Here is a 27,327-nt window from a genome sequence, read left to right as displayed (position 1 = left end):
TCCATCAAATTCGGAAAAAAGGGAGAGAGAGGAAAATAAAACTGATAGGTAGATAAAGGCATCCAATTTTCTCTCTCATCGATTAAATTTTCCACCCGGAAAAGTCGCCTAGGGAGCGATAGCAGCGAAATCGTGAAAAGTAGAAGAGACACCACCCCTCTCTCTCTCTCTCTATGTATACACATATATCTATATTAAAATCGAAGCTTATAACTTTTACACACGTGAACTGTCGCTCGTATAAAGCGCGAGGAGTTAACCCGAGCTTTATTAATAAAATCCGCCGCGCGCGGCGACGCGTAACCCAAATACACCATGCTCTCAATCTTACGAGTGTAATTTTTCACGAAAAATCTACACGCAGTTGAATTAAAGCAACGTTAATACACTCGGCGAGCGTTTAATTTTTCATCCTCATCGAGAGGCAGAAAAAAAGCGAACCAAGCGCTCGCCCGAGATTCAATTTGTCAAAGTATCCGGCGAAGAGGGTCGCGCGCGCCAGCTGTATACACGATTTTGAACTTGTTTAGCGCTTTGCACGGGACTCCTTCGTCGTCGTCCGTTTCCAGGTCATTAATTCGTCATTAATTCACTTTCGTCAAGTCAGCGGCGAAAGCCAAGGCTCTACCACACACACACACACACATATATATATATATATATATATATATATATATTTAGACTATACTCGCAGAGCAGAGAAAAGAGCAGCAGCGGCGGTAGAGCCGCAAGACCATTATCGCCTGGTTGGCTATACACGCGCGGGTCGTTCGAGAAATCAATATCGGACGCTCCAGTTTGCTCCTGCGCGCCTACATGCATACCTACGTGCCACTACTGTTGCTGTGGTTGTACCCCCGTGAATGTTTGTCTGTAGGTATATATAGCCAACGTCGATGTACAACTATGTGCATTATGCGTGAGTTTGCGATGCCTGCAGATATACACTTATGTTTATTGGCTGGCGGCGAGATATCTCTTTCGCCTTGTGTATTATACACTCGGGCAAAGTTGCTTTTACCGCGCTCTTTACATGAATATTTTAACGTTGATGCAGTTTCCGTATAATATAGCAGCGTTTCGCCTGCAACTTTTCAATTATTCATTTTGCAATTCGTCGTAATTATTAGCGGTGTTATTTCGAAACGCAGCCTCCGCGTTATATTCGACAAGACTACGATTTCACGTAGTAGGTATACAGCAGTGCAGTCGAGCGCCTTAATTAAGGAATGTAATTTTCATCGTGCGCCATGAAATATTCCTAGTACGTCGTCTACAGACACACACAGTGAATGAGTTTCATGACGGTACACATTCGTTTGATTTTCCGCGCGAGAATTTCATTAGTCAACGTATCCCTCCGCGCTTGCTTTCCTTTTTTTTTTTGACTAATTGACGAATTACCCTCATTCATCAGCCTAACAAAGCTCGACAAGATTTTTCTTCCGTGCGCTCCCCTTTTTCCGCGTTGTCGACCCTACTTGTCTCTCTCTCTCTCTCTCTCGCTCTCTCTGCGCGTGTACATTTGCGGCTCGCAACAATAAATGTGCGTCGGTTTATTTGGTCGGCATTTTTTCCTCCGTTGTCTTCTCGATGATGAACTGTACACACCTAGAAGCTCTCTCTCTCTCTCTTACTCAAACAAGTGGATTATACATTTAACATAGAAATAAAGTGAGGAAAAAAAAGAATACGCACACTGACCTTCTCTCGCTTTGAGGTACACAGTATTGGCTACGATGTTCTCCAACTCCATCAATTCCAGCTTGATGGGTTCCGCGCGGTCGAGTATAGGTGGGGCAGCCGCGCCGGTACTCGCCGGCGGCTGGTCGTCGGCGTCGCCTCCTGGCCGGTTTCTCCTGGAGCTGCTTCTGCTGCCGCCTCTTCTGCTGCTTCCTGACACCGATCACCCTCCCGGGCCCGGCCAGAGCCTCTCCCATCTGCGGCCCTACCCCAACGCCGACTTCTTCTCTCACACGCGGCACACTTCGATTCTCTCTATCTATCTCTTTCCTCGCAGCGCAGGGCTATCCACTCGCGGGTCTTTCTCGTCGTCGACGTTCTAAGCTGCGACACACCTGTGTCCGGAGCTACGAATGATCCGTCTGCGCGTTTTACAGGCTTCGCTTTTACAAACTGATGCGTTATCGGGTGTGACTTGCGGAACTCCTTTACCTGGAGGCGACGGCTGCGAAGCTGTGTGCTGTCGATGCTCAGGGGCTGCTGGAGAACTGCTGGCCACCGACTCTGTCGGATCTCGGCGTGACGAAGGACCGGCGCATCTTCGATCAGTCGATTCCTGTAAGCAGATGATTAGCCGAGGGTTAGTGCTTGTGCGTATATTTCGGTGTCCATACCGCGACTTTCGAAAAATTCGTTCGGCGAAAGAGCGACGATTTCTTTCTCTCACTTTCAGAATTTCAGAAAGAAACCCGTTTGGCTGGAATATACCAGTTTAAAGAAGAGAACGCCCGGCTTATGTGTTTTTTCGGCGCAGGTGCATCATCGTCGGCCCTTTCGATTTTCCCGTGGATTTCGCGCTCTCGACGCCTTTATTTTTAGCCGATCAACGCGTGTCAACATCGGTGAGGGGCGAACGTTTTGATTATAAATTAAAGCAATCATCTAGCTGATTGAAGGCAATTTCACTCGCGCGCAGAGTCGATTTTAATGATGAATAGATTATCGAAAAGTGTCATTAATTCTCGAAATCCATTATGCTAATGGCCGTCTGTGTGCAGTGCATAACGACTGCTAACGATAACGATTTTGTGATCGACGCTTTTTTCACATATCTATAACGTGTATAGTTTTATTTTCCGTATACGCGCGGACAAGGCTCGAACGTGGGTATAATATCGTGATTATTCGTAAATTATGACCTAGATGCATGCCGCGCCATGACACACACACAAACACACACACACACATATACCGTACAATTAGTCCGAAACACCTGTGTGCGCGTATAATTACAACTCCCCAATCACTACGCGAAGCTTAATGGAGTTTAATAGCACGTCTATAAAGCCGACGGTTTCAAAAACGAGCATTTCCGCTCTACACAAGTGCGCCGATGTGTATTCTGTATAAAAATACAATATAACTCGGAATAACATCTGCGCGGTCTCGGAAAAAGCCCGTAATGCAGAAAAATCACCTCTCCGTACACGCTCTCGACAAAAAGGCTCTAATTCGAAGACTCCACTCGAGAGAGAAGTTACTGCATCAACGACAGCTGTATTTACGCGTCCCTCGAGCGGTGGTCGTGGGAATCGGCGAGATGATTCACGCGTCGGCGAGAGAAAGAGCAATTTTGAAGAGAAGCGGCTTTCGCGTGTCTCTTTCTCTCTATACTACTCCGGAGGCGTATAATATATTTCTAGATGCGTGGGCGGCCGCGTTGCGGGATTTGTTTTTTTGAATTATTTATCTTCGGAGAGAAAAAAAGTTGGCGATCGAGCTTGTTGTGTCTGATTGAGGTGTCAATGTTGTTCGTTTTTCTCTCGAGTCGCGGTAGCTTTGAAGTAAACAAAAAGAAAGAAACGCGTATATACCGGCCGATTTTAATCAAGAGAAAAGTTTCGGATGAGAGAAACAATGCAAATTCGATCGATGATACAAGCGGCAGTCGAAAGTTTCATTGTCCGCTTGGCGAAGAGCTGCGCGAGAGACAATAGAAGAGTTCGATTTGCACAAGTTGAATCTCGCGCTCGTTGTTAAATTTTTACGGGCGAACTAATTGTTGTACTCTCTACATTCACGCTCCGGCGAGCTTTCAATGGATGGAACTTTTAATGAGTATTGTTTGACTCTCGCCGAGTGGAAAGAACGTTACAAGCGCTTTTTCCATCCCTTCTCGTATAGACCCTCGAGTCTCTCGTAAGAATGTTCGTCTCTACTGGAACTTGTACGAACGGGGGGATATTCTATTAGAATACGCGCAGTTTTCAGCTCTCTCGCGAATCAATACGGAGAGAGAGGATTTTTCTTTGTCGCGCTCTTTAAGACTCTCTCTCACTCTCTCTCTCTCTCTCTCTCTCTCTCTTTCCATAGCTTATATATTTTTAGCTCGAATCAATCAATACGCCTCTATAAAGTTTCAGCTATTCTTAGCCCCGGCTGTCGACGCCGTTATACGTGGGCGTCTGTCCGTAATTTTTACACGATCGTATTAAAGAAAACAAAAGTGTCTATAGAGAGTTATTTTTTTTCCGACTACGTGGCGGAATACGACGCGTGGAATTCGCTACACGAAGCGTCGCGGTCTCGGCTAGACCGAAAACGACGGAAATTCTGTGTGTGCTGCTATAGCGTCTGGCTTCCGAAGTGAAAGCAGCCGCGAGTATAGGATGGTTTGACGATGATGAATTTTTCGTGACGGAATTCCGAGAGTAGCTCCCGGGAATATCGGACGTGCTTGCAACGATGCGCTTCTTCTTCTCTCTCGATTGGACTTGACTACTGGGATTTTTTGATTCCGATGTCTGCGTGTGTGTAAAGTGCAGCCCACTTTAAACAGTCTCGATAAGAATTTACTTTCAATTGACGCACATCGAAGCTCGTGCGATCCAATTAGGGAGAGTCGCTTATGGAAATTGGCCCCGATGAAACACGTGGGCGAGCGTATATCGATGCAGAGAGAGAGAGAGAGAGAGAGAGAGAGAGAGAGAGAGAGAGGCGAACAAAAAGAATAGAAAACGCACGAATTATTCAATAGCGACGATCGAGCCGATATCCGCGCTAGACTCTCTTGCGTAACGCGGAAATAGAGGAAAGAAAACGATGGGAAAAGGAAAGAGAAGAAGAGGAAGAAGCCGGAAATCGTAGAATCCAAAGCGCCTACGCCTTATAGTCCAAGGCTTCTCTCAACGACAGCCGCACGTGCGCCGCGACGAGGATATAATCGAATATCGACACCCCGCGAGTTATATACGTGTCTCCATATCCTAAAACCCGAAAATTCGCGACGACTTTCGCACAATAGTCACACGAACGCGGCATACATACATATATTTACACTAGCTGCGGCGGCGGTGGTGGCTGAGAAGCAATGAACCAGAAATCGATGACTCACGAAAACATCTCTCGATCCGTAGGGTTCCTCCTCTGCTAAATTAATAAGGGACCCAGCGACGCACACTCGTATGGTGGTATATGTAGGTCACACACATCTCCGTGTTGATTTTTCCCGCAGCTGCGTGCATGCGTGCGCCACACATAATATATCGCGTATTTTGTTATCTCGATAGAGAAAGAATATTCGTAAGAAAAAAAACCAGCCCATCTAATTTTCCGCGCGAAATACAGCCACTGGGCATTAACGGGAAAAATTCGCAATTTCGAGGTCCAGCCGCCGCGAGACTGACCGAGCGAGCGCACACCCCATAGTATCTGCTTCTTCCGCATGACGGACATAAAAGCTCGCGCGGGGAATTTCTTTTTCCCGGAGAGCGAGAATTCCGTGGCGCCTTGGAACAAGACGTCGCGCGATTACGAGATTGCCATATATGTATACGCCACACACACACAGCGGCAAGAACGACAAGAGAGAGAGAGAGAGAAAAAAGGGCGGTCTTGTGGTGTGACGAGGTCGGAGTCAGGCTGGCGCCGGGCAAACGTCGAGAGCAACAGCGATTTTCATCCCTCGCTCTCTGCTGTTGGCACACCAGTATACACACATCGCCACCGGCGTGTATACGTATATACACACCCCCAATCCACACACAGCTTTCGCTAATGTATATAGAGGAGCGAGTCCCTGCAGCTCCGAGAGGGTGACTCTCGGTCGTGGGAATATAAAATTTTTGGCTTTTCCAGAGGAACACGCCACTTGCAAAGAGAGATGATACGAGTGGTTGACGCTGAGAGAGCTTGCGGATACTCTTCGAATAGGCGGGAAATTTGAAGATTGAATTTTGTTGCAGTGCAATGCGCGCATCGGCATGGAAAATTAAGACGGTTTTATTAGGAGGGAATGTAGAAAGTGGAGTGAATTTCTTTCATGAACTCGCAGCGCGCATTTTTCTCTCCCTCTGAAGCTTTTCAAACGATTCATCAAGTCCGCGGACGGCTATTCATCAAGAGCGGCGTGTCTCTCTCTCGCTGCGCGCCGACCGCGTGTATACGAAAACTTGAATTTATTAGACTTCGCGACGGCGAATATAAAGAAGGTAATAATTATTCTTTGCATTAGCGAGACTTTAATTAACCCACCCTTTATACATCTCTTACATAAACGCGTATTTACGCATGTCTAGCATAAAGCGTATACACTCGCACAAAGCCCGGCTGAAAAAGATAGAGAAAAAGCGTCGTCTCTCCCGCGAAGAAGAGTCGAGTGGATACACACTCTGCAGTAGCTTCCGGGAAACTCGTTACACGCCTTCGCCGGCTACCTAATCGCCCTGGCCGCTTCTCTCTCTCTCTCTCTCTCTCTCTCTTTTTTCTCTCGCGAGCTCCGCAGCTGCTCTCGTCGTTAAGGGCAGAAGAGACCGCGGGGCGGTAGTTACTCGTTACTTCTTCTCTTCTCCTTCTCTTTTTTTTCCTCACTCGCGCGCGTCCATCTATCGCGCGCGAGTCTTGAAGAGTTTTTCGTGAGTATAGAGAGCGGGAGACACTTTGCGGGGGGAAACTTGCTCTAACAAGGTCGGGCCGCGCGCAATTTTGCATGGATTGCTTGCTTTGACGACGAGGCGACACTTTGCAGCACTGCAACTTCTCGTTTTTCCCTAGTCCTTCTCGACGCTAACGACGTGTATGCGAGAGCGAGGCTGCATAGGGAGACGAGAGAGAGAGAGAGAGAGAGAGAGAGAGAGAGAGAGAGAGAGAGAGAGAGAGAGCGAAGCGCAGAGCTGCACAGCTGAGAGAGATAATTAGGGGAAGCGACGACGTCGTGCTGTGATTTTATGCGCGCGAACTCGAAAGAGTATACGAGAGTGGCTGCGGCTGAATGGCCTTTTCTCTTTACCATGCTCGGCACTTTTTCCCTCTAAAATATTATATCGCGAGAGATTTTAAAGAAGCCTCCGCCGCGATCTTTATATCGACGCTCCTAAAGAAGACTAGCACGCATTTCGGCACAACCGCGAACATCAGCACCGAAACTTACTTTTAACATAGGCATGTTCGATTTGAGCCAATAATACGTATGTATAGTTAACGTAGCTATGTTATATGTCAAATAGCTGTATGTTAATAGTTGACATATGGCTGTCCTTGACGATTTTTCATAGACTTTATGAAGTAATCAGATAAAAATTATTAGAAAACACACTTGTATGAATTTTATTAACGCTGAGTAACTTTACAGTGATATAATGTCAAAATTCAAAATTTTGTTTTTCATCGGCCTTTTGGGTCAGATCTGACAGTTCTAGAGATAAAATAAAATGATTCCAACTGATTCAGCAGCCTCAGGCATTTCCAAAAGGATATATATCAATAGTTTATCACTATTAGTTCAAAAGTTACTGGACAAAGTCAGTAGTGTTTTATCTCTAGAACTGTCAGATCTGGTATTTAGACCCAAAAGGCCGATGAAAGACAAAATTTTGAATTTTGACATTATATCATTCCAAAGGAACTTTGCATGCTTCCTTAGGTATATTCAGTTGCTTTAGTTCTATTATTAATGATTTATTGATTATTCATGATAAATAAACCCTCAAGAATATTTTTTGTATGAAAGAGGATGACGGATTTTGAGGTTAGGCGATACGAGAGAAACGCCATCTGCACGCAACACTACGCGCGATAGCCATGAAATTCATATATTAACTATTAACATACAGATATTTCTCGCAATAGAAATCTATAGTATACATACAAACTGTTTTTGTTTCGTATAGAATATTTGTAAGATGTACACGAATATATCAGCAATCATTGCTCCTAACGTGTGTACATGTTTACGGCAATGATATATTTCTCTCAGTGTGCTGCTATTCGATGCAAAGGTTTCTTAGCGAGCTAGTAATCGCGGCAATCTCAGTTTTCGTACGATTCTTCGTTACAAGTCGTGAAATGAGCTAGTGTTCGCAGTTAGCTGAGTGGTGCTGGTCTTCTTTAGGAGCGTCGATATTCTCTCCGCAGAGAGAGAGAGGGAGCGAAAATTTCGGCTCTCCTAACGGTATATCCCCATCGGTATAGAGAGTCCTCGCCGGCGGCAAAGGAAGCAGCAGCAGAACCTCGTGTACGTGCCCTCGCTGGTGCCGGTGGAACGAGGAAGTGCGCGCGCGTCATCGTCTCTCTCGCGCTCGTATGTGTGTACGTGTGCGCACAGAGACTACGCCTGTGCTGGAGAGGAAACGCGTGGAGACGGGAAGACGCCGCTTCCCCGTGTGTGTGTGTGTGCTGTACGCGAGAGGGGACGACTCTGTAATGTTGTAAGCACGGATGAATTATTGTATACACTCGCATATGCTTTGCGTATAGGATAGTTTGAAAAACCGCGCGTCGATGATGCTTCGAGAGCCGCAGGATGTGGCGCGGCGGGTGAATCTTCGTTTTTACGAGAAGGAAAGATGCAGCGCACGTCGCGTGTATTTCCCGAGTTTCCTCGTGCCATTATATTGCATGTGTCACGAGAAGAGAGAGAGAGAGAGAGAAAAGAATTATAAGAGATAAGCTCTCCTCAGGATGAAACTAATTTCGCATTCAAACACCGAGACAGAGTTTATTGTACGGGCGCGCAAATTCAATCTATTTATACAAAGCGAAAATATAAAAGTTTGATTGCGCTCGCTCCGATGCACAACGCGCAAAAGTCACGGACGTCTCTGTCAACTGCAACTATACTTACTCTTTCCGAAAGTTTAACGCGTAAATTTCGCGCAACAACGGCAACAGCACCGAGACTTTCAATAAAACCTCCGCTTTATACTCTCCGGCAACTTTGTTACGGAATTAGCGAGGAGAGAGAGAGAGAGAGACGCTCTCGCGATTCAAAGAGCGCGCGCCAGAAAGAGAAAATAATTCAAATTCAGAACGATCGGGCTAAACATAGCGGGATCCCCATTTTTCCAAACATCCAACTCTCGCGCGGGCGAGAGGAAAAAAGAAAGCAAAACTATATTCACACACACACACACACACACACACACAAGCGGAGCAATCTTCGGAAGAGAGTATACAGATCAGCGGCTGTCTATCCGCGTGTATAAACACGCGGAGGTTGGCCGATAAGGGCGTGTTTGCCGAGAAAGAAAAAATCGCAGCACGCGCGCACGGGCTTGTGTATAAATATCGCGCGCGCGCGGCGAGAGGTAAATTAAATCAACATACACACACATACACACACACTCACTTCCGCCTAAAAATATATATTATGTACTCGCGCGAATATGTAATCGGCTGAATTAACCGGCCGCCGCGTGAATGAACACGTGAGACGCGCGCTATTGTTTACACAGTTGAGCGATTGTATTATGTCCTCTTGTGCGTTTGTTGTTGTTACGAGTCGTTGATCGCGAGAGTTGGAGATTACAAAAAATAAATAGAGGAGCGAGCGTGTATAAAGGTATGGGTACACGCGGAGCTCCGAAAAAAATCTCGATTATCCGAGCAGTAACCCCGGCGACTCTCACTTTTCCGTCCCGATGCTGCTGCTGTGGCATCGCGCGAGCACAGGTGTGTGCGTTGTATACCTGTGCATCGGCAGCGGCGAAGTAAGGTCCCACACACACACAGGTAGAGAGAGAGAGAGAAAAGGGCGCGTGGCCGCTTTCTCCGCAGACTTAGAGGACTATGGGCGTAAACGCCGTGTGATTAGCCGAGAGAGCGAATACCTCTGCAGCGAGCAACTCACACACACACACACGCGGAGCGGAGTGTATGTACGCCGCCGGCTCTCTCTCTCTCTCTGTCTTTCCTTCCGCGCGATTCGCAACGAGGACGTGCTCGGGGATCACAGCTCGTGCAACTATATAGCTATATACCCGCACGCACACCAGAGAGTAAGAGAGAGAGAGAGAGAGAGAGAGCGGCGGGACTGCCACAATGGCCGACGAGACGGCAAAGAGAGAAAGAGCGTCGCGCAATACACAGACGCACACAGGCGTGCAAGTCTGCTGCTCTCCGCTCATTTACATACGTATGGGCGGCGGGAGAGAAGAGAGGAGAGCTGCTGCTCTGTATATAATACCAACCGTGAACGAACTGGTCCCACTCGTAGACGCTGCTACTGCTGCTGCTGACGATTCCGGAGCACACTGCACACTCTGTGTTGATGTGTACACGATACTGGCCTGGCACACCGCGGAGAGAAAGAGCCGTGTGTGTAGCAATCTCTCTGTGTCTCTCGTGCACTTGTTCGCTGCTCTGCTGCGGCCGCCGTTCAACGAAAAAGGATCTCGGGCAGCTGCACGCGCTCAAGATCACCTCTCTCTCTCTCTCTCTCTCTCTCTCTCTCTTTCTCGCACTGACGTGTGTAATTCGCTGCGGCGCTGTAAGTATTGTATCCGAATAATCGACGACGAGGAGGAATATACCGCAGACACGCTGTATACCGATGAGCTGCTGGCGGGGACGGAGGAGGAAGAGAGAGACTGCTCCGAGAGGCGACGAAAACGCACACGACACGGGGGAGTCGCGGGAGCGCGGCACACGGCTTTTGCTTGCCTCGAGCTCGGCGTGCGGCACACTACTGGCTGCGGCTGCGGCGGCGGCGGCTGCTCTCCGCGATAAAGAGAGAGAGAGCGCTCGCGGTTGGAACGACGACCGACGACGGTGCGTGCGTTGAGGAGCAAGTGGATGTGTATAGGCGCCGCCGCTTCGATGCTCTCTGTGAAGCATTTGATAATCGAGGGATGTATTTTATTGCACAGGGGAGTAAATGTCGGAAGGAAAGAGGAGCGATGGACTGTTGCAGGTTTATAATGCGGCGAGACGAGGGTGAGAATGTACCTGCTGCTGCTGCTGCTGCTGCGTCGGTAAGTGGTGGGCGGTCGGTCAGTTGGGACTCTGAAGATTAGGGGACGGCTGGAAGTGGATAATCAGGACGGTGCTCACATCTGCCGGGGCTTCAGGAAAGCGAAATAGACAGATTTTTCGGAGGCGGGTTTTTTCGAATTATGTGTGGGGAAATGGCTACTCAACAACTACTACAAGCTTGGGAAACTCCGTCGGTAACATCCAAAACAACAGCAGCAGCTGACACCGACTCGATAAGACGAAAAATCTCATTAAACTCTAACGCAAAGTTCGCTATACACAGCAGAGCGAAGAACGCGCTGCAAGGCGCGTCCAATTAAAATCCCAGCTCGTCAAGGCCTTGACGCCGCCAGTCGAACATCAGATCGCTCGCTTGCCTCTCTCTACACACTGGAAAAAGCTCTGCTCGACTTGTCGTGCGATCGCAAGGCCGAAGATCCTCGTCGCGAGATCGAGTCGCTCCGCTGATGAGATAAAGTTTGTAGGGCAAGTTCCTGGACTCGCTTTATTTCAAGCCTCTCAACTGTTTCATCGACGCTGATCCGATAATGCCGGCCTTTTGTTCTTTGTTTTTTCGCTTCTTTCGTCAACTCCCATTCTTTGCGCGCGCGACGGAAGAATAGTAATAATTTTCAATCCTGCGCGTACCAGATCGCGTACAATAAAATCGCTGGACTTGCACTTGAGAAATCGAGTATACAGTCTCGCTAATAGCCGAGGCTCGCGCTCGACTGGATAATTAGATTGAAATCGGCGTTTGACTCTTCTTTTTTTTCCGCCTCGCGCGATTCAGTTAAAAAGGGCTCGAAAAATAAATCTCAACGAGAAAGATATCAGAGGCTCGAGTATAATAAATCTAACTGCAATTAAGCCTTGATCCGCAAAAAGAGAGAGAGAGAGAGAGAGAAAGAGAGAGGGACGGCTATACCGCGATATTGGCGCTATAAATTTTTCCCGCCTGTGCTTTCGACTACTGCGCCGCTATCTGCATGCGATGTCTGTGTAGAGGGGATTGCGCAACGACGAGTATCGAGTGGCCATACCGCAGATCTTGCAGACGCGCGCGTGTGACACTTTCTAGACCGGGTCTTTCTTATACTCGGAATATAGATGTATAGTGCTCTCTATTGATGCGTTTTATTTATGACGACGGCGCCGAGAAATTTCGTTTTTCACCTCGCTGACAAATGGACCGCGCGAGAGCGGAACGATATAACGCCTGTTCATATATATATATATATATATATTCGCCGATGCGCTTTTTTTCCGGCACAAGGTTTTGTTCCAGCAGATCAGGATGATCCGTGCGTTATAAATAGAACGATTCGCGACACGAGTCGCAGCCTTCAATCAGCTGGAGATCGGCGATAGAGAAGCGTGACGATGATTTATCACGACGAGAGAAAAATCGTATTTGCGCGCGATTAACTCAACGCTCTAAGTTACTTTTTTTCTTTCAACATATCGGGGATGATTCACACCGTACAAACGTCCACCCAAAAGACCTTGTTTATAATCCATCTTCCCGCTTCGATGTCCGCGCGCTTCCCGAATGAAAAGCCTCCGAATCAGCTGTCCGAAAAAAGCGCAGCTGCGCAACCGTTTGTACACAGCGGCTAGATTATGTCTGCACCGCAAAAGTCCTCGAGAGGTCTGCGTATTACTCCTACTCTCCGATACACTATAAGCGAGACGTCGGCGACGCCTATAAATGCACTCGCGATCGCGCATCTCGATGTGGGATGACGAGCGCGAGCACGTGGCCATAGTGCTGCGGGAAACTGCGGGAGATTGTCTTATTATTATTGACGCTCAGTCTTGGAGCGGCCGCGAAATGCTCCTGAGCCTGCTGCAGTGCTTGTGCTGATCGATTTGAGTGTATTTAGTGCTGATTGGGTGTCGGTTATTTTTTTTACCTTGTTATCTAATATCTGTGCACGCGACGATATTATAACGATAAGAAATTGTAACGGCCTTGACGGGCGAATCGAATGCTAAATCTCTATTGAGGATTTTTAAATATAGAAAGCAGTCGCTTCGGAGTTGAAGAGCAATTTAAACGGATTCGATTCGAGAGGCATGAATGAAGCAAGTATCATACTCTTTATTAGAAAACAAAGCCCACATCGTCACATTTCAACATGAAAAAAAAAACTCAATTTCCAGTAGAATCACTTGTCGTCATGAAGCTACCACTGCTGCACCTCCTAACGCTGTGTCTGACCGTAGGCGAGCTGTCCGGTTACAATAGCAATAAACGCGCGTTTCTCCAGGCCAAGCGCTCGCGGAAGGATTACCGGCGGCTCAAGAAGCAAGAGGGAGCGCTCAAGCTCGTCGGCGGCGAGAGAGGAGCTTTCGAGGGTAGGTATACCGATGCGTTAGCGCGCGAGCGGCGTATAAGTTTCGAGAATGTAACGCAATTAGCGAAACGGCCGCCGTTACAATGTTCCAAGGAAATGCCCTCGAGCCGCTTAGTTATATTCAAGAATGCGAATGTTATTACCGTAATAGAGCCAATTAGGGATGACGCAAAGCGCTGGCGTAAAGGGTAAAAAAAAGGCATATAGGCACACCTTGAATCTTAGAGATCCGCAGCGTGTGTGTATAGACCTATAGTTCTGCGCGCACAAAGAGCTGAGATGAGCGTCGCTTTGGGCGACAACGCGGGCCTGGCCCGAGAGGAGGAGGAAAGTTGCGAGAGCTGGAGTTTTTGAACTATAAGAGAGTCTCGGGAGGCGCTCTTACGTAAGCCCGGACGATCGATCCGAGAGGCGGCGGAGAGCCGAGGTGGTGGGGAACTCGCTCCTCTCTCTCTCTCTCTCTCTGTATTACCGACTCTTATCGGGCCGAATTTCTGTAACGGGCCGGCTCTGGGGGACAACGGCCTCCCGAAAAGCTCCTAACGGACAAAGTCTTCTCTCTGCATCCACGCGCTCGCTTGGAAAAGTGTCAAGGATGTACGATTTTTTATCCGTGACCTCGACTCTGCCTTCCGTTTCGAACGCAGGTATGTGTGAATGTAACGCGATGTATTTCGCGCGGAAATTACAGCGAATTCGACGATCGTTTCGATATGCATGCGTAATTGGGAAATTAAATTGAATAGAATAATACACCGGGAGCCCTCGACAATTGAAGTTTCGCGGAGAGCATATTCGGATGCAAATGCGATTTGCCGCGCGTTATTATACAGCGGCGAGTTGAGCTGTACGCGCGAACGAAAATTGATACAATATTCAGCGTCGAGTCGGCTCCCGGGAGATGAAAGGTCGTAATACGGAGGTAGGAAAAATGTGAGGGAGGGACAGGCTTTGTGATAAACTTATAATATAATATTGCAGCGCTGCTCTCTTCGGCAATCTTATCGAACGAGAGCTAGCGAAGCAGTGATTTTAGGCTTAGCCATAACCGCGATTGAAGACGACGTTAAAAATTGATGGGAAGGAGTGTGCGAGGTATAACGAGAGCTAGTTCGATAGTAATTGATCGTTGATACAAGCTGTAACTCGCGTCTCTATACGGTGTGTACTATATTATTGATCGCGGAAAGCTCGTGCGCGCATCTAAACCGCCGATGCAGTAAATAATACATACCACGCGCGCTTCTGGATATCTGTATAAACATCTGTATTTTCCTTACTTCTCCCAGAGAACATTTTTAGTTTAAGCGACATATTTAAATTGGATTCGATAGAGTTTCAACACACCCGCACAGAGAAAAGGTATATACTATTTGTTTCATAGCTTCCCTGCACGAACCTCTCTATAATCCCGGTTATTATCCGAGCGAAACTTCGAAATCGCGGAAAAGCTCGAGCCGCGCACAACTGGTCATTGTAAACTCGGCGAAGGCTGTACTTATATACACCAGAGTCTAAACTGTGTACACGAGATTGAAGCTTTAATCTTTACGATTGAAGCGGGGAAAAAACTTTCAGCGGCTGCTCCAAGAAATTACAAAGTAATATCTCTCTCTCTCTCTCACTGCGGGCGATATGCTTATGTGTATGTGTGTGTGCGTGTGCAGGTAACGTGGAGATACTGCACAAGGGAAGATGGGGCAACGTCTGCGACGACGAGTGGGACGAGCTCGAGGCCAAAGTCGTCTGCAGACAGCTCGGATATGCCAACGTCAAGGCGAAGCCCACGAGCAACGCTCGTTTTGGACAGGCAAGAAGTAAAGTCTCTTAAATATATTATTATTTCTCAAAAGTGTACTTTAATTCGGCAAATCCCGCATAAATTATACGCATCGACGCAAGCCAGCCGTTAAAACCCCCCCAGGGATCAGCTGCTGAGCATCGCGTCCCATTATTACGCGTAAATAATGAAGCGCGATTACCGCAAATGAGCTCCATTACCATTACACAGGACGCTACTGGATGGACAACCTTCTCTGCGGCGGCGACGAGTCCGAGCTTTCCAAGTGTCGCTTCGACGGCTGGGGCAGAACCGACTGTCGCTCTGGCGAGGCTGCGGGGGTGATTTGCGGCGGCGGCGGCGAGGACCTGATGCCGAACGCGACCCTGAACCGCGTCGACAGCCAAGACAAGAGCAAGATCAGAGACGTTCATCCGAGAGGCATAGCCGTCCGACTGTCCGGACCCAGACAAGGACGACTCGAACTGAAGCTACCCGATTCCGGTGAGTACGGATTCCTTCCTCGATCGATTTCCATTGATTTCAGCCGCGCGTCGGGATTAGCGCGCGCTCGAGCGGGTTCTCCCTTTCACGCGCGGGCTTTGAAAGAGCCGCGAGACTCGGAATCGAATCGCCGCGAAGGCTGATGAAGCGCCGGGGCGACCTCTTTTTAAAGCGGATTACTCTTACACCCAGCGTTCATCAGTATAGGGTTGAATTTTTTTTTTTTTTTTTTTTTCACAGACTGGGGCGTCGTGTGCGGGGACGGCTGGTCGCTTCTGGAAGCGGCTGTAATCTGCAGGCAGCTGGGCTTGGGTTACGCGGCACAGGCATACCAGACGAGCTTCTTCGGCGGCAACAAGCTGCCCATGGCCGTGAGCGGAATCAAGTGTCGCGGGGACGAGCGACACGTTGCCGAGTGCCTTCACGACGAGCTCCTCGACTGTCCTGGTTCGTAGTAAACGTAAATTTTCCCCTGTACGCACTTCTGACCGGTATGATAAAGGATAAATGCGAGCGCTGATTGCCAATGCGAATAGCTCTGCGTGTCATAGATCAAAGAGCTTTTTTACGACGACGACGACGACGACTCGAGCGAGAGAGAAGCGTGTAAATTATCATCCCGTCGTTAAATCGCCGCCGGCCTGGAAATGCGTATTATATCATAAATTAATTAATAATTCGCGTATAATAACTATCTCGCTGTAATTCACCGCGTTTCCTCATTACAATATATAATTCCATTCTCGAGTCGTGAATATATAACTCGACGAGACACACCAGTCGCGGAATAATGAAAAAAGCTCGCCCATATCACCCGGGACTCTAAAACGAGTAAAGACCGCGCGCTTTGCCCAGCTCGTAAAAAAGCCGCACAGAGAGCTTCCGAAAGCTACAAGACTACTATACATGTCGCGCAGGTGTCGGCGAGAACGTGGCGGGCCTGACGTGCGCCTCTCGAATGGCCGACCTCGTGTTCGACCATCTGGAGCTCGAGCGAACGGCCCACCTCGAGGATCGTCCCCTATACTTCCTGCAGTGCGCCATGGAGGAGAACTGTCTGGCGTCCCAGGCTTACCAGGTCCAGAGGGAGACTGATCGCTGGCACTGGGAGACGAGGCGACTGCTCAGGTTCACCGCGAGGATCCTCAACGCCGGCACAGCTGACTTCAGGCCGTCAGTGCCGAAGCATCTCTGGGAGTGGCACATGTGTCACATGTGGGTGCAGTGTTTTTGTTTTTTTTTTTTTTTTTTACGGCGCTGGCGGTCCCAATCTATATATCTTATTTCTCGTAAACCTAATTCTGAGCTGCAGCGAGCGCGACGATTGATTATATTTTGTATGAATACGAGGTTGATTTTGCGAATCCAGGCACTACCACTCGATGGAGGTGTTCGCGACGTTCGACATCATCGACTCGAGCGGGAGACGCGTCGCCGAGGGTCACAAGGCTTCCTTTTGCCTCGAGGATAATCAGTGCCTTCACGGAGTTCAGCCCAGGTATGATGCATGGCTACTATTAGATACATAAATCTCTCGCGGAAAGAGTTACGCGCCCGACCCACTTCGCGATCCCATTGATTTTTCGCTATATACCCGTATAATATGTACATATAACGTGAGCGATTTTCGCCCCCGCAGGTACAGGTGCGCGAATTACGGCGACCAGGGGATTTCCGTGAACTGCAGCGACATTTACAAGTACAACATCGACTGCCAGTGGGTCGACATCTCCGAGCTCGCGCCTGGACCCTACACGCTCAAGGTAATGAATTTTTCATCTTGTATACGTTTAAAAATGTTTGAAACGCGTTAGCTCGAAAGCTAACCAACGCTGAATTCTCGATCGCTCGCGTTTACTCCGGCAATCGCGTACACGACTTCGCGTGTCGACTGCAGAGGAAAGTAAAGAAAGAAAGAACACGTATAAACTGCAGCGGCCAGTCTAGCATTAATTTTTCCGTTTATACAGCGACCGAATCGCGCCTATATCTCGGGCCAATTTCCTCTGATTACATTCGAGACTCGATATAGCTCAATCCTCGTAGAGTCGTATTCTCCTATTCAATATTTGACCGCGGGCACTGTCGTCCTAGACAAATAAATTACTTTTTCCCTTATATACAACACACCCTCGCAAACGAAAATTACCGCATGCGCGCGAGCCCGATAAGCGCAATAATATACCGCAAAAGGGCCGCTTGCGCGCAGATCCTCGAGTTTCCAGTAATCGTGGCGCATTATTAACGCCAGAGAGTGTGGGGCCGGTGGGGGGGGGGGGGTAGTTTAAAACACGCATATAGCTCGCGTCGATATTGCGCGCGTGTCGCTGATACGTCCGGGGGTAGCTGCTGCTGCTGCTGCTGCTGCTCTGTGGCGAGAGCAAATACTCGATAATTAACGGGAATTTCGCAGGTCGCTGTGAATCCGGAGCTGAAGGTGGGGGAGATGTCGTTCGACAACAACGCGGCCACGTGCAAGCTACTTTACGCCGAAACATTTGCCAAAGTCCATAGCTGCGTTATGGGCCGACCCTAATGGAGCGACGACGCGGCCAGATTCGATTGGGGAATGCCATTAACCGATGCTACTATGTGCGCCTTCCCTTTCTTGTTGTTCCCGACGCTGATGCCGCTGTATATGTATATATTCTCGATTTATACTATGCGCGGCGAGTCCTGAGACTTTATATGCGCCTGTCTGACGTATGTACATTTATATACGCACTGTATACTCTTTGCATTTTTTTTTTTTAATATAAAGAACAATAAACCACACGTTGCGTGTGTATACCGCAAGTTTCGAATTATTCCACGCGTCGTATTATAACATAACCGAATTGCGTCCGCCTGAAATTAGCCGCACTATGCGCTCGAAATTTAGAACGCAGCCCGGAGAGAGAGAGAGAGAGAGGGCTGAAATTTGAAAACCGCGAAATGGTCGTTATGCCGCGCGCGGCGCATACTGTCAGCCGCAGAAAAAACCATCGTTGCCCACGTCTGTTATCGTTATTATCCTCATCGCTTTGTTCCGCCCTATAATTGCACACATCCTCGCAGCTGCACATTACACTCGTCCCTCTCTCTCTCTCTCTCTGTATATGTGTGTATCTGTGCGCATTGTACGTTCGAGCAAACAGAATATAACAAGCTATATATACCGATGCGCTGAGCCGCGTGAGTTCGAGCTCGCTGCGGGTATTAATATCAGCCGCGAGATGTGCACACGCAAATGCATGATAATAATTTGAGTAATGAGCTGGATATACGCGTCTGTGTGTGTGTGTGTGTGTGAGTGTGAGTGTGAGTGAGTGTATGTGTGTATGTGTGTGCTTTGACGCGGCGAGAGGGACTATACGGATTATATTTAGGCGTCGCGCGTTACTGAGAAGGAATCGGTTTAAATCGATGGGGATTAGTATTATATGGAAGCTCTTCCAAATTTAACTCGACGAGTGTGCTGCAACCTTAAAAAAAAAAGCGCGAATCTTTGCCCAGCGAAGCGTCGCACGATTGCGCAACGATAATTTTTTTCTCCTCGACCGCTTCAGCCGGCTGAAGTTCTTTTCTCCCTCAGTTCTCTCAAATGACTAACAGAGAGACGGGCTATGTGTATGTAGCCTGTCAATTAAGTGCCAGAGCTGCAGCCTATAATACATCGGCTATGGCTGCACAATTCAACGTGACTAAAGGGCGTAATTCGTTTAAAAAAGATAACGTGGAGAGGTAGGCCAGTAGTATAGAGGAAATATGGCTTCGGCTGCGCGCGCTAATGCAGTCGGCCGTCAACCGGCCGTCGCGAGGCTGCTTTTCTCTTTCTTTTTCTCTCTCTCCTCGGGTGAATTTCGCCGAATTCGAGATCCAGCTGGAGCCGAGCCAAGCGCTGAGATATGGAAGGTGGCTGAGAGAGCTGCGCAGTTAAGAAAGTGCGAGGAATGAAATGCTTGTGCAAATCAGCCGACTGATCGGCGGCTCGGGATATTGGAAAGGGACGCGTTCTGTGCTCCGCTGTGCCCAAGTGCCAGATATCAGCTGCTGTCCGCTTCTCGTATAATACACGACTCCGAGGCCTTTTTTTCGGCTAAATTTTATGTATACACACGAAGGCTCTCGTTCGTATAAATGCAAATGCTGAACTTGATTGAAGTCGCCGCGATGTGTATCTGCGAGGAAAAGTCGATACTCTTGTGCCTCTGCGAAATCTAGGTCGGAATCATTACGTAACGCGTCTCTCGTTCGTCGAATAGACAAAGCGCCCATATCTCCGCGCGAAGATCCCTTGATCAGGACCTATACGGTAGATGAAGGAGAAAAGGTGATAGTGGTGCAGGTAACATGACTAAAGGTATCGTGCGCTGAAACGAAGTGGGCAAAGCTGTACGGGGATGACCGACGAGGGGCGGAGCTGCCTCGTTCCCCTGGATATCGACTAAACAAGCGCGGCTGCAGCTGCGAGCCTCCTCTCGTTGCTGGATTTTGAGCATAAGTGATTGGCTCGCTCGTAAGGATGAAGAGGAAACACGTCGGTGTTTTTCTACTCCTGCTGGTCCAGCTTCTCGCTGGGGATGTATTCGGCATGGAGAACCTCGTCTGCTTCAAGAATCACTCGGTGCTGGAGATGTCCGGTGACGCCGTGCTTTCCGGTAAGCCTGATAGTCTTTAATCTTCTTTTTCACCAATACATAATGGGGGCTAATTGCGATTCCGGAAAAAAATCCAGTGTTTATAGACACGGACTACGGGCCGGAATGCAACATTTCATCGCCGAAAAGTATTCAAGAAGTGGCGAGCGCTCTGTTCGTCGCGCAGACTCTGAATAAACTCGAGTACGTGCCCGGAGTAACGATGGGTACGTATATAATTATGCGTTGATTCCGTTCGGCCGTTTACTCGGTTTTAAAATAAACGGCGACTTTGGTTCATGCTTCTATATTGGTACAGCGCTGAGTTTCTCGGTTATCAATTAAAAAACCCCATATGAGAGCTCTGAACACACGCGAAACTCGAAATAGCCTTTGCGGAGCCCGACACCCATGTATAATTATGGAAGCAAAGGACATCAATCAATTACGCGTTCAGTCAAGTGTCCCTTGTGTAACCCTCTATCTATACCCACCACCACAGGTCTGCGGCTCTACGACACGTGCAACGATCGGATCTCGGTGTACAAGCAAGCTCTCGTCTCCGCCGTCGAGATGGACTGTTCAGCCCACTATGATCTGGGCATACTGGCACCGGAGCGTTACATCGAGGTCCTCGAGCCTCTGCGCAGTTTGGACATCCTCCCGGTGAACACCTACCCATCGCCCAACCTGACCCTACCGCTGATCGACGTTCTCGTCGACTTCCTCAGTGTCTATCACGTGAACGTCGACCTGCTACTCAGCGGCTCGCGTTCGGTGCTGGATCGATTCCTCAATACCAGCAAGGAGGCAGGCATCTGTGTGAAGAGCGACAAGGAGCTCGAACCCGACGGCAACGGCACCGACCTCGTCATCGTGGCTCTCGGAGATTACGAGGACGTGAGCGGATGGCTGGACGACCAGCAGGATTTCGGCGACGAGGAAGACAAGCGGATCTGGATCGTTCTGCCACTCGATAATTCCAACGTCGATGGTGAGAGATGTGTGGCATTGATGATTTTGTCAAGGGATATTATGGGTGCGGGGTAGAGCTTTGCTTGCGCGCGCTAGGTCGGATTTAATCTTCGAACGATAAGCTTATTAGACTTAAGGTTATTCAATCATGTCGATGTAATGCCTCGCGAGAGTTAGCTTCGTTTCTGCTTTGCTGGGGATTAAATATAGCCGGATATAATATCGAGCGACGATTTTCTCTTTCAGAATTACTACCGGAAGGTTCGTACGTGATAAAACCTGAACAGTTCGTGGTCGACCTGGGAGACGACCTAGAGACACCTGACCTGTCTCAGGTGCCGGTGAACGCAATCCTTCGATCGCCTCACTTGCTTAGCATTGGTAAGGCCATAGTGGAGATAGCGAAAGTGTTGCAAGAGCTGCAGCAGAAGAGTTGCCCCTTCGGTTCTGCGGGCTGTGTGCTACCGCGCTTCGAATCAGAGGAGCGACGATTGATGAGCAACGCCGACCTATACGAGACCCTTCATGTACCCGCCAAATCCCACTCGACGAGGTAGGCGAGATAGTCTCTAGTACACTTGTAGCTAGATGTAACTTCGCGCGGGAGTAGAAGCTTGTAAAGTTACGCGTGGGAGTTTGCGGGTTGGGTAAACAGCTTGATTTTCGCGCTATTTGAGTTACGTTATGAATAGATTTAAAAGTTGTGTGTGTGTGTGTGTGTGGCAAATTAGCACTTGACAATCTCTTACCCCAGGTACGTGGTGAACCGTAAAGTAGAGGGCGAACTGGCGGAGATAAGCGCCTACAAAATCGATGCGACGAGTGCACGTTTCCGCGTCATCGCCGAGAAGGAGTTGCCCAAACAGCCCAAGCTCTGCGTCAAGAAGCTCGTGAAGAACTGCTGGAAGTGCATCAACTTCCAAGTGCAGGAGCACAGTGACGACGACGACGAAACGGACATCTCCGAACTGGGCACCCTGAAATCATACGTCTGGGTACCGATCTTTCTGACGATACTCTGCTGCGGTACTCTGGCCTGCATCGTTGTTTTGGTCTTCATCGTCTATCGATACTTCGTGGAGGATCTGCTCGACGGTAACCCAGCGTTGACGATAGTGTTGATTCTGGCGACGATGATGATGCTCCAGAGCATCATTCCTTTCTGCCTGGAAGACAAGGTTATGGGCGAGGAGCACCTCAATTCGAGGAAGATCTTCGTGTCGTCGTTGTCGTTTGGATTGGCGTTTTCCGTGATGCTGACCAGAGCACTGTTCTTGGCGTTCTCAACCGGTGGTGTGTTTTCGTCGCAACACATCAACGGATACCTTCAGGGGTTCATGCTGTTCTTCATGGCTGGCGTCGAGATCGCCATCTCCACGATGTACTTCACTCTCAGCAGCGATAACTCTGCCAAAGTCATGCGCAGTCCTATTTACATCGCTCTTTTGAGTAAGTCGCCTCTTCAACTCAAACTATTATCGACGGATAAAGACACTGACGTTGATTATCCCTTACAGGCTACGACATCTTCCTCCTGATACTGCTGTTCATCGTCTGCTGCTTCATAGTTCAAATTCAGCGCAACTACCGCGAGGGCATATGCTTCTTCAGTACAGCGATAGGTCTGCTGATCTGCTGGGCAGTTTGGCTCACCTGTTTCTTCCTCATGTCCGTTGACAAGCGTGACCTCATCGTCTGCTACGGTATCCTAGGCACAGCTTGTCTGATAATCGTCGGGATCCTGGTGCCCAGGACCTACTTCATGTGTTCCCACTTCACGAGGGAAAAGGACCTAGTGGGCAGGTTCGAGCCAACGGATCTGGGACCAGATCCTAGGATGAACAACACTGCCAGACAGGTCAGATATGGCACTGAGTTATTTTAAATTTTGCTTCACGTGTATACTTACTCAAACCACGTCACTCCACTCTCGCGATAAAGTAAATTAATTCCACTGCGGGCGAGAGGCTTGTTTAACTTGGAAATACGCACCACGTACGCTCGGACTATTTATCTACGGGAGTGGCGTTTTAATTTTTCGCCAGCGGCAATTTAGAAGTTGAGAGAGAGAGAGAGAGAGAGAGAAAAAGACAAAACCCGCGCGATAACTGCTTTACTAAATCCACGTCACGGGAGCTACTATCTCAACCTAGTGCTTGTTCATAATTCCTAATTAGAGTATCCAGTCGCGAACGATTCAGCGTTGCGATAACGAAAACTCGCGGCGAACTATACTCTTGTACGTTATACAACAGCGATAGTTTCGTCAGACTCGGGCTAAAATTAAGTTCATTAAAATTTCATAAAACCCGCCCGATGCATTGTGTATAATTCGTCTACACGCGCAGGCTCCCGGCAATACTTGCAATTAGATGGCGAAAGGTGGAAAGATACGGTGCCGCATCGAATTGCCCGCGCGCACGCGAGCGTGTTTCACCACGTCCGACAATTAAGCTTTCTCTCTCTCTCTCTCTCTCTCTCTCTCTCTCTCTACCCCTGACACATGATTCTTTTTTGCTTCGGATGATAGAGGCTGCGTTAATTATGCGCGAATTTTCCCGTTTTAAATTGCTCGCCGAGCGAGTGTGACCTGCAGAAATGTTAAAAAGAATTTGAAAACGGCGCGCGAGTTTCGTAAATCTTCTTCTCTCTATCTATTTTCCGGAGAATTCTCTCATTAAAACGCAGTTTTATACGTATACGCACGCGTGGCTTAATTAAAAATAATTCCGCGAAGCGCTCTCGAGCATCGTGTTCGATATAAAAAAGCTCGAGGGTTCCGCGAATGAAACGTTGCTCGAGGACACGTAGAGAGATACAATTTCCCTTTTCACCCTGCAATTCGAGCGCGATGCTCATCGCGTTTCATAGGACTGGGCTATTTTGCATATCGCCCGCGCGCGCTTGCGCGAAATCGGAATGATGTATGCGCGCGCGTTCGGAACAAAAATTCTTTATAATACGCGAAAGAGGATAAGATAAACTGCTGCGTAATGATAACCGAGTAATTATTAATGCCTCGATTAATACTCTATTAATCTCGTCCAACCGAATTTTGAATATGTATACTCGGTTTAACGAGTCAATTTCGTCAAAATTTGAACTGATAGAATCGTTACATTCCACGCAGAAATTATTATTATTCCAAAACATTCTTTACCAAGGCAGTTGCGTTAAATTCCATCTCCGCGAGCGAGTTTCCGCGTCTCTCTCTCTCTCTCTCTCTCTCCCTCTGCATTCAGTATCTCCGAGCGTTATATGCCAGCGACATTCGCAATATTACTGCGTACACACGGCCTGCAGGACAAGGCTATAGGTATGTCAGAGCAGAATCTACTTACTAAAACAATGTTAAATCGGTCGGTAGTTTCACTGGTCTGTGAATATGCGCACGATCAAAACAGCTTGATGTTCGCGTGTCTCTCCCTCTTGCCATACTGAATAAACTTGCCGTTCGCTTGTAAAGACTCGCGGAACACGATGTCGCCGTTGTTTGATATTCCGAAGAGCGCAGTTTTAAACGTTGATAAAATATAATATTGTGTGCAGAGCGTTAACGGCTGTATGCGCGCACGACTTTCAAAGGGACTTTGAATTATAACGTATAATGTGTATTCCCGATAGAGAGAGAGAGAGAGAGAGAGAGAGAGAGAGAGAGAGAGAGAGAGAGAGAGAAACGCGGGGACTTTAGTAAATTAGCTTGTGATATCACGAGCATGACGAGAAAGGAAGCTAAGAATATTACACCATGGGTACATACTGAAATTACACGACGTCGACAACTTCTCGGGGGCGGCCTTTGTGCGTTATACTTACTCGGCGAATTTTTCCAAAACAATTAGCGAACTACTGGTGAAAACGATTCCATATTCATAGTACGACTCGCGGCAGCTCATGATGCCCTTTTAGCATTCATCACTCGCGCGCGCTCTGTGCTCTCGCACGCAACAACGCTTGCGAAGAAAAACAAGAGGAAGAAAGGCCGATGAAAGACAATCCCGGGGAAAAAGTTCGCGGGCCGGAATCTCAATGACGCTGAATAAAACTCGCGGGACGACTCGGGATGAAATTAGCGCTTGCTTCTTTAAAACTTCGCGTGCGTACATCGCTGAGAAAATTATCCCTAACTCAAAGTTTCTCAAATTCCACGTAAACTCATTTAATTTCCCACCGCGCGCAGACACACACACACACACACTCGTATAATCCTCGATTCGCCGACAACAAAGCTCCGCTCGGTCTCATCTCGCGACACTTCCTAAATTAAACCTCCGCCGGTACACACAACGTTATACAGCACTGCAGAGGCACACCTGTACACACGCTCACATCCCATATGTGTCGGGATGAGTTTGAGCACGTGATAACTGAAGCCTTGCGTCCATTGTGAGAGAAGGCGTTGGATTTACAGTCCCGGCAGCCGTTCTACGAGTACGTGAGCAGCAGTGCCGAAGGCGTCGTCCAGCAGCAGCAGATGCCACAGGCCAATTACTACGGAAGCGCGAGCCCGAATAACGGCTGCACAGGGGGCAGGTACGCGTTGCGGCATCGCAGTCCAGAACCGAGACGTACGCCCGGCTACAACAATTACGGATTCCGACCGGAAATGAGGGAGCTGGAGGCCGCTTACGTCATCCCGCGACTCTACGTCGAGGATTCGGACGTGAGTATATACGTCTATGTGTATAGAGAGCTGCCGCGCGTTGTTTGCTCGGTCTTGGGTTGTGCACTATCGGCTCCTCCGCGCATACATGCAATGCGTGTCGAGTGTACAGTGGTTTAATATTGTTCTCTGGGGATCTCAGGCCCGAAAGCTTGCAACTAGGTCGATGATTTTATCGTAACGATTTATACACGCTTTTCGATGTAATCAACCCGACTAACCGGCGGCCCGTTTGTCCAAGGTCAGCGGATCGCATCAGCAGCATCAGCATCAGTCGGCGGTGAAAAGCGCTTTGAGTACGATTCCGGCTACCGAGGCTCGTTACGCCCTTCCGAGGTCCTTGCTGCGCAACAAGGCTCGGGGCAAGCAGGCCCGAGACAGTCGCCAGCGCGACCTGGACAACAACAGCTGCGTCGAGACGGAGGTCTACGTCCAGGATCGGCTCTCGCCTACTCCCCAAGGGCCTAACGAACATTACCCGAGGCGCAGCAGCAGCCCCAAGTTGACGCCTACTCATGCGACTATAAGGGAGGAGGACGAGGCTTTCGCGAGGATCACCCGGTTTTGAGGACGTTTGGGAAGTATTAGCTGCGCCGCCGGGGGGATGTCTGTAATTTGTTTCGTATATAACTTGGATGAACTGAATGTTACATGTCGTCGACGTTTTTCGATATGGACGGTATCCTCTTTAGAGTATGTAGCGAGTGAATTGGAGAAATTTTTCAAAACAGCGAATTACAGTATAGCTATACACTGTTAGGAAAGTAAAAAGACTTGCTGTAGATGTTGATCATTTTTACGTTGACTTAATCAAATGTTTATCGTTTAGGATATGGGACTCTATACACCTGATCCTTTTTTACCTTATTCGAATCCAATCATTTACTTACATGTTTGAGAATAAAAATCTCGTTTGCCAAATTGTAACAATCAAAACCAGTAGTGTACATAGTGTATATACAAGAGCAAAACCAACAACGTATACGTATCCGGGACCTCCATAAAGCTGAAAACAGTCAACGATTCGATTGCCATATCGGTATATACGCCGTAAAACGAAAAAGTAAAATACTGCCATGTGTATTGTGGTCAATAAATCAATCCTTCGTTTGATAGACACTTGTTATTTCATTCCCCTCGATTTATACCCATCCACTCCACTCACCGCACCATTCGATCGCCGTAATTCCTTTTTAATCCTCGCTCAACTGCGGTACAGCATCGCCGCTTAAACTCCAAATTAATTCGCCGCAACCGCGCTTATTTTTCATCGTAAAACCCAGCGACACTCGCTGCGCATCGAAAAGCACCGGAGCCTGATTAGCAGGAAATCAAATGCATTGATTATCGATCAGAGCCTCGGCTCACACGGCGGAAACACGCTCGACCGTATCATTGCGTCGTCGCGGAAACTCCATCAGGACAACTGTGCCGGGGACGCAGGTGTATAATCTGCCAAGCAGTTAGGGGCGTAATGGATTCTTTTAGACTCGG

At 48.4% G+C, this 27,327-nt stretch overlaps 3 protein-coding genes across 11 annotated transcripts in view; 2 read left to right on the top strand and 1 right to left on the bottom strand.

The window, feature by feature from the left end:
* LOC100122766 (G protein-coupled receptor kinase 2) overlaps nucleotides 1–10,661 on the bottom strand; it is a 28,260-nt gene extending 17,599 nt beyond the window's left edge. The window contains exons 1-2 of one of the 3 annotated variants that reach the window (XM_008217130.4): nucleotides 10,149–10,661; nucleotides 1,699–2,299 (exon numbers count right to left, since the gene is read on the bottom strand). In XM_008217130.4, the coding sequence (XP_008215352.1) occupies nucleotides 1,699–1,756 (58 nt within the window). In that variant the 5' untranslated portion in view covers nucleotides 1,757–2,299; nucleotides 10,149–10,661. Of the gene's footprint in view, nucleotides 1–1,698; nucleotides 2,300–9,647; nucleotides 9,670–10,148 lie in introns of those variants that run through there. The other 2 variants (XM_001606316.6, XM_016990368.2) reach the window with 2 other exon arrangements.
* A 2,012-nt stretch (nucleotides 10,662–12,673) lies between these two features.
* On the top strand, nucleotides 12,674–18,372 carry LOC100122757 (lysyl oxidase homolog 3A). Of its 4 annotated transcripts, none has more exons than XM_001606306.6 (9): nucleotides 12,674–13,020; nucleotides 13,102–13,293; nucleotides 14,960–15,109; nucleotides 15,304–15,576; nucleotides 15,817–16,023; nucleotides 16,494–16,791; nucleotides 16,946–17,074; nucleotides 17,216–17,339; nucleotides 17,990–18,372. In XM_001606306.6, the coding sequence occupies exons 2-9, from the start codon at nucleotides 13,116–13,118 to the stop codon at nucleotides 18,110–18,112; spliced, it is 1,482 nt and encodes a 493-aa protein (XP_001606356.3). In that variant the 5' UTR covers nucleotides 12,674–13,020; nucleotides 13,102–13,115; the 3' UTR covers nucleotides 18,113–18,372. The 4 variants fall into 4 exon arrangements, with proteins under 4 accessions (XP_001606356.3, XP_031776643.1, XP_016836951.1 ...); XM_031920783.2 differs by having other exon boundaries at nucleotides 12,677–13,020; nucleotides 13,099–13,293; XM_016981462.3 differs by lacking the exon at nucleotides 15,817–16,023 and having other exon boundaries at nucleotides 12,682–13,020; nucleotides 13,099–13,293.
* A 952-nt stretch (nucleotides 18,373–19,324) lies between these two features.
* Nucleotides 19,325–26,948, top strand: LOC100678055. 4 transcript variants are annotated; one of them, XM_032596018.1, is made up of 8 exons: nucleotides 19,325–20,216; nucleotides 20,294–20,422; nucleotides 20,698–21,189; nucleotides 21,417–21,723; nucleotides 21,925–22,619; nucleotides 22,688–23,028; nucleotides 25,582–25,833; nucleotides 26,080–26,948. In XM_032596018.1, the coding sequence occupies exons 1-8, from the start codon at nucleotides 20,081–20,083 to the stop codon at nucleotides 26,299–26,301; spliced, it is 2,574 nt and encodes an 857-aa protein (XP_032451909.1). In that variant the 5' UTR covers nucleotides 19,325–20,080; the 3' UTR covers nucleotides 26,302–26,948. The 4 variants fall into 4 exon arrangements, with proteins under 4 accessions (XP_032451909.1, XP_016836799.1, XP_008215351.1 ...); XM_016981310.3 differs by having other exon boundaries at nucleotides 26,075–26,948; XM_008217129.4 differs by having other exon boundaries at nucleotides 25,567–25,833.
* Nucleotides 26,949–27,327: the final 379 nt, after the last annotated feature.

Source organism: Nasonia vitripennis, chromosome 1 (assembly GCF_009193385.2).
Source record: "Nasonia vitripennis strain AsymCx chromosome 1, Nvit_psr_1.1, whole genome shotgun sequence".
NCBI lineage: Eukaryota > Metazoa > Arthropoda > Insecta > Hymenoptera > Pteromalidae > Nasonia > Nasonia vitripennis.
The sequence above is the reverse complement of the archived record's forward strand: the minus strand, read 5'-3'. Positions and strand labels throughout refer to the sequence as shown.

Excerpts from the sequence above, each read along its gene's own strand:
- LOC100122757 (XM_001606306.6), top strand. The coding sequence starts at position 13,116 with ATGAAGCTACCACTGCTGCACCTCCTAACGCTGTGTCTGACCGTAGGC. Across the intron at positions 15,110-15,303 it reads TCGTTTTGGACAGGCAAGAA|GACGCTACTGGATGGACAAC; the intron begins GTAAAGTCTCTT and ends ACCATTACACAG. Across the intron at positions 17,075-17,215 it reads CTTCACGGAGTTCAGCCCAG|GTACAGGTGCGCGAATTACG; the intron begins GTATGATGCATG and ends TCGCCCCCGCAG.
- LOC100678055 (XM_008217127.4), top strand. The coding sequence starts at position 20,081 with ATGAAGAGGAAACACGTCGGTGTTTTTCTACTCCTGCTGGTCCAGCTT. Across the intron at positions 21,724-21,924 it reads GCCAAATCCCACTCGACGAG|GTACGTGGTGAACCGTAAAG; the intron begins GTAGGCGAGATA and ends CTCTTACCCCAG. Across the intron at positions 23,029-25,566 it reads TGAACAACACTGCCAGACAG|GCGTTGGATTTACAGTCCCG; the intron begins GTCAGATATGGC and ends TTGTGAGAGAAG.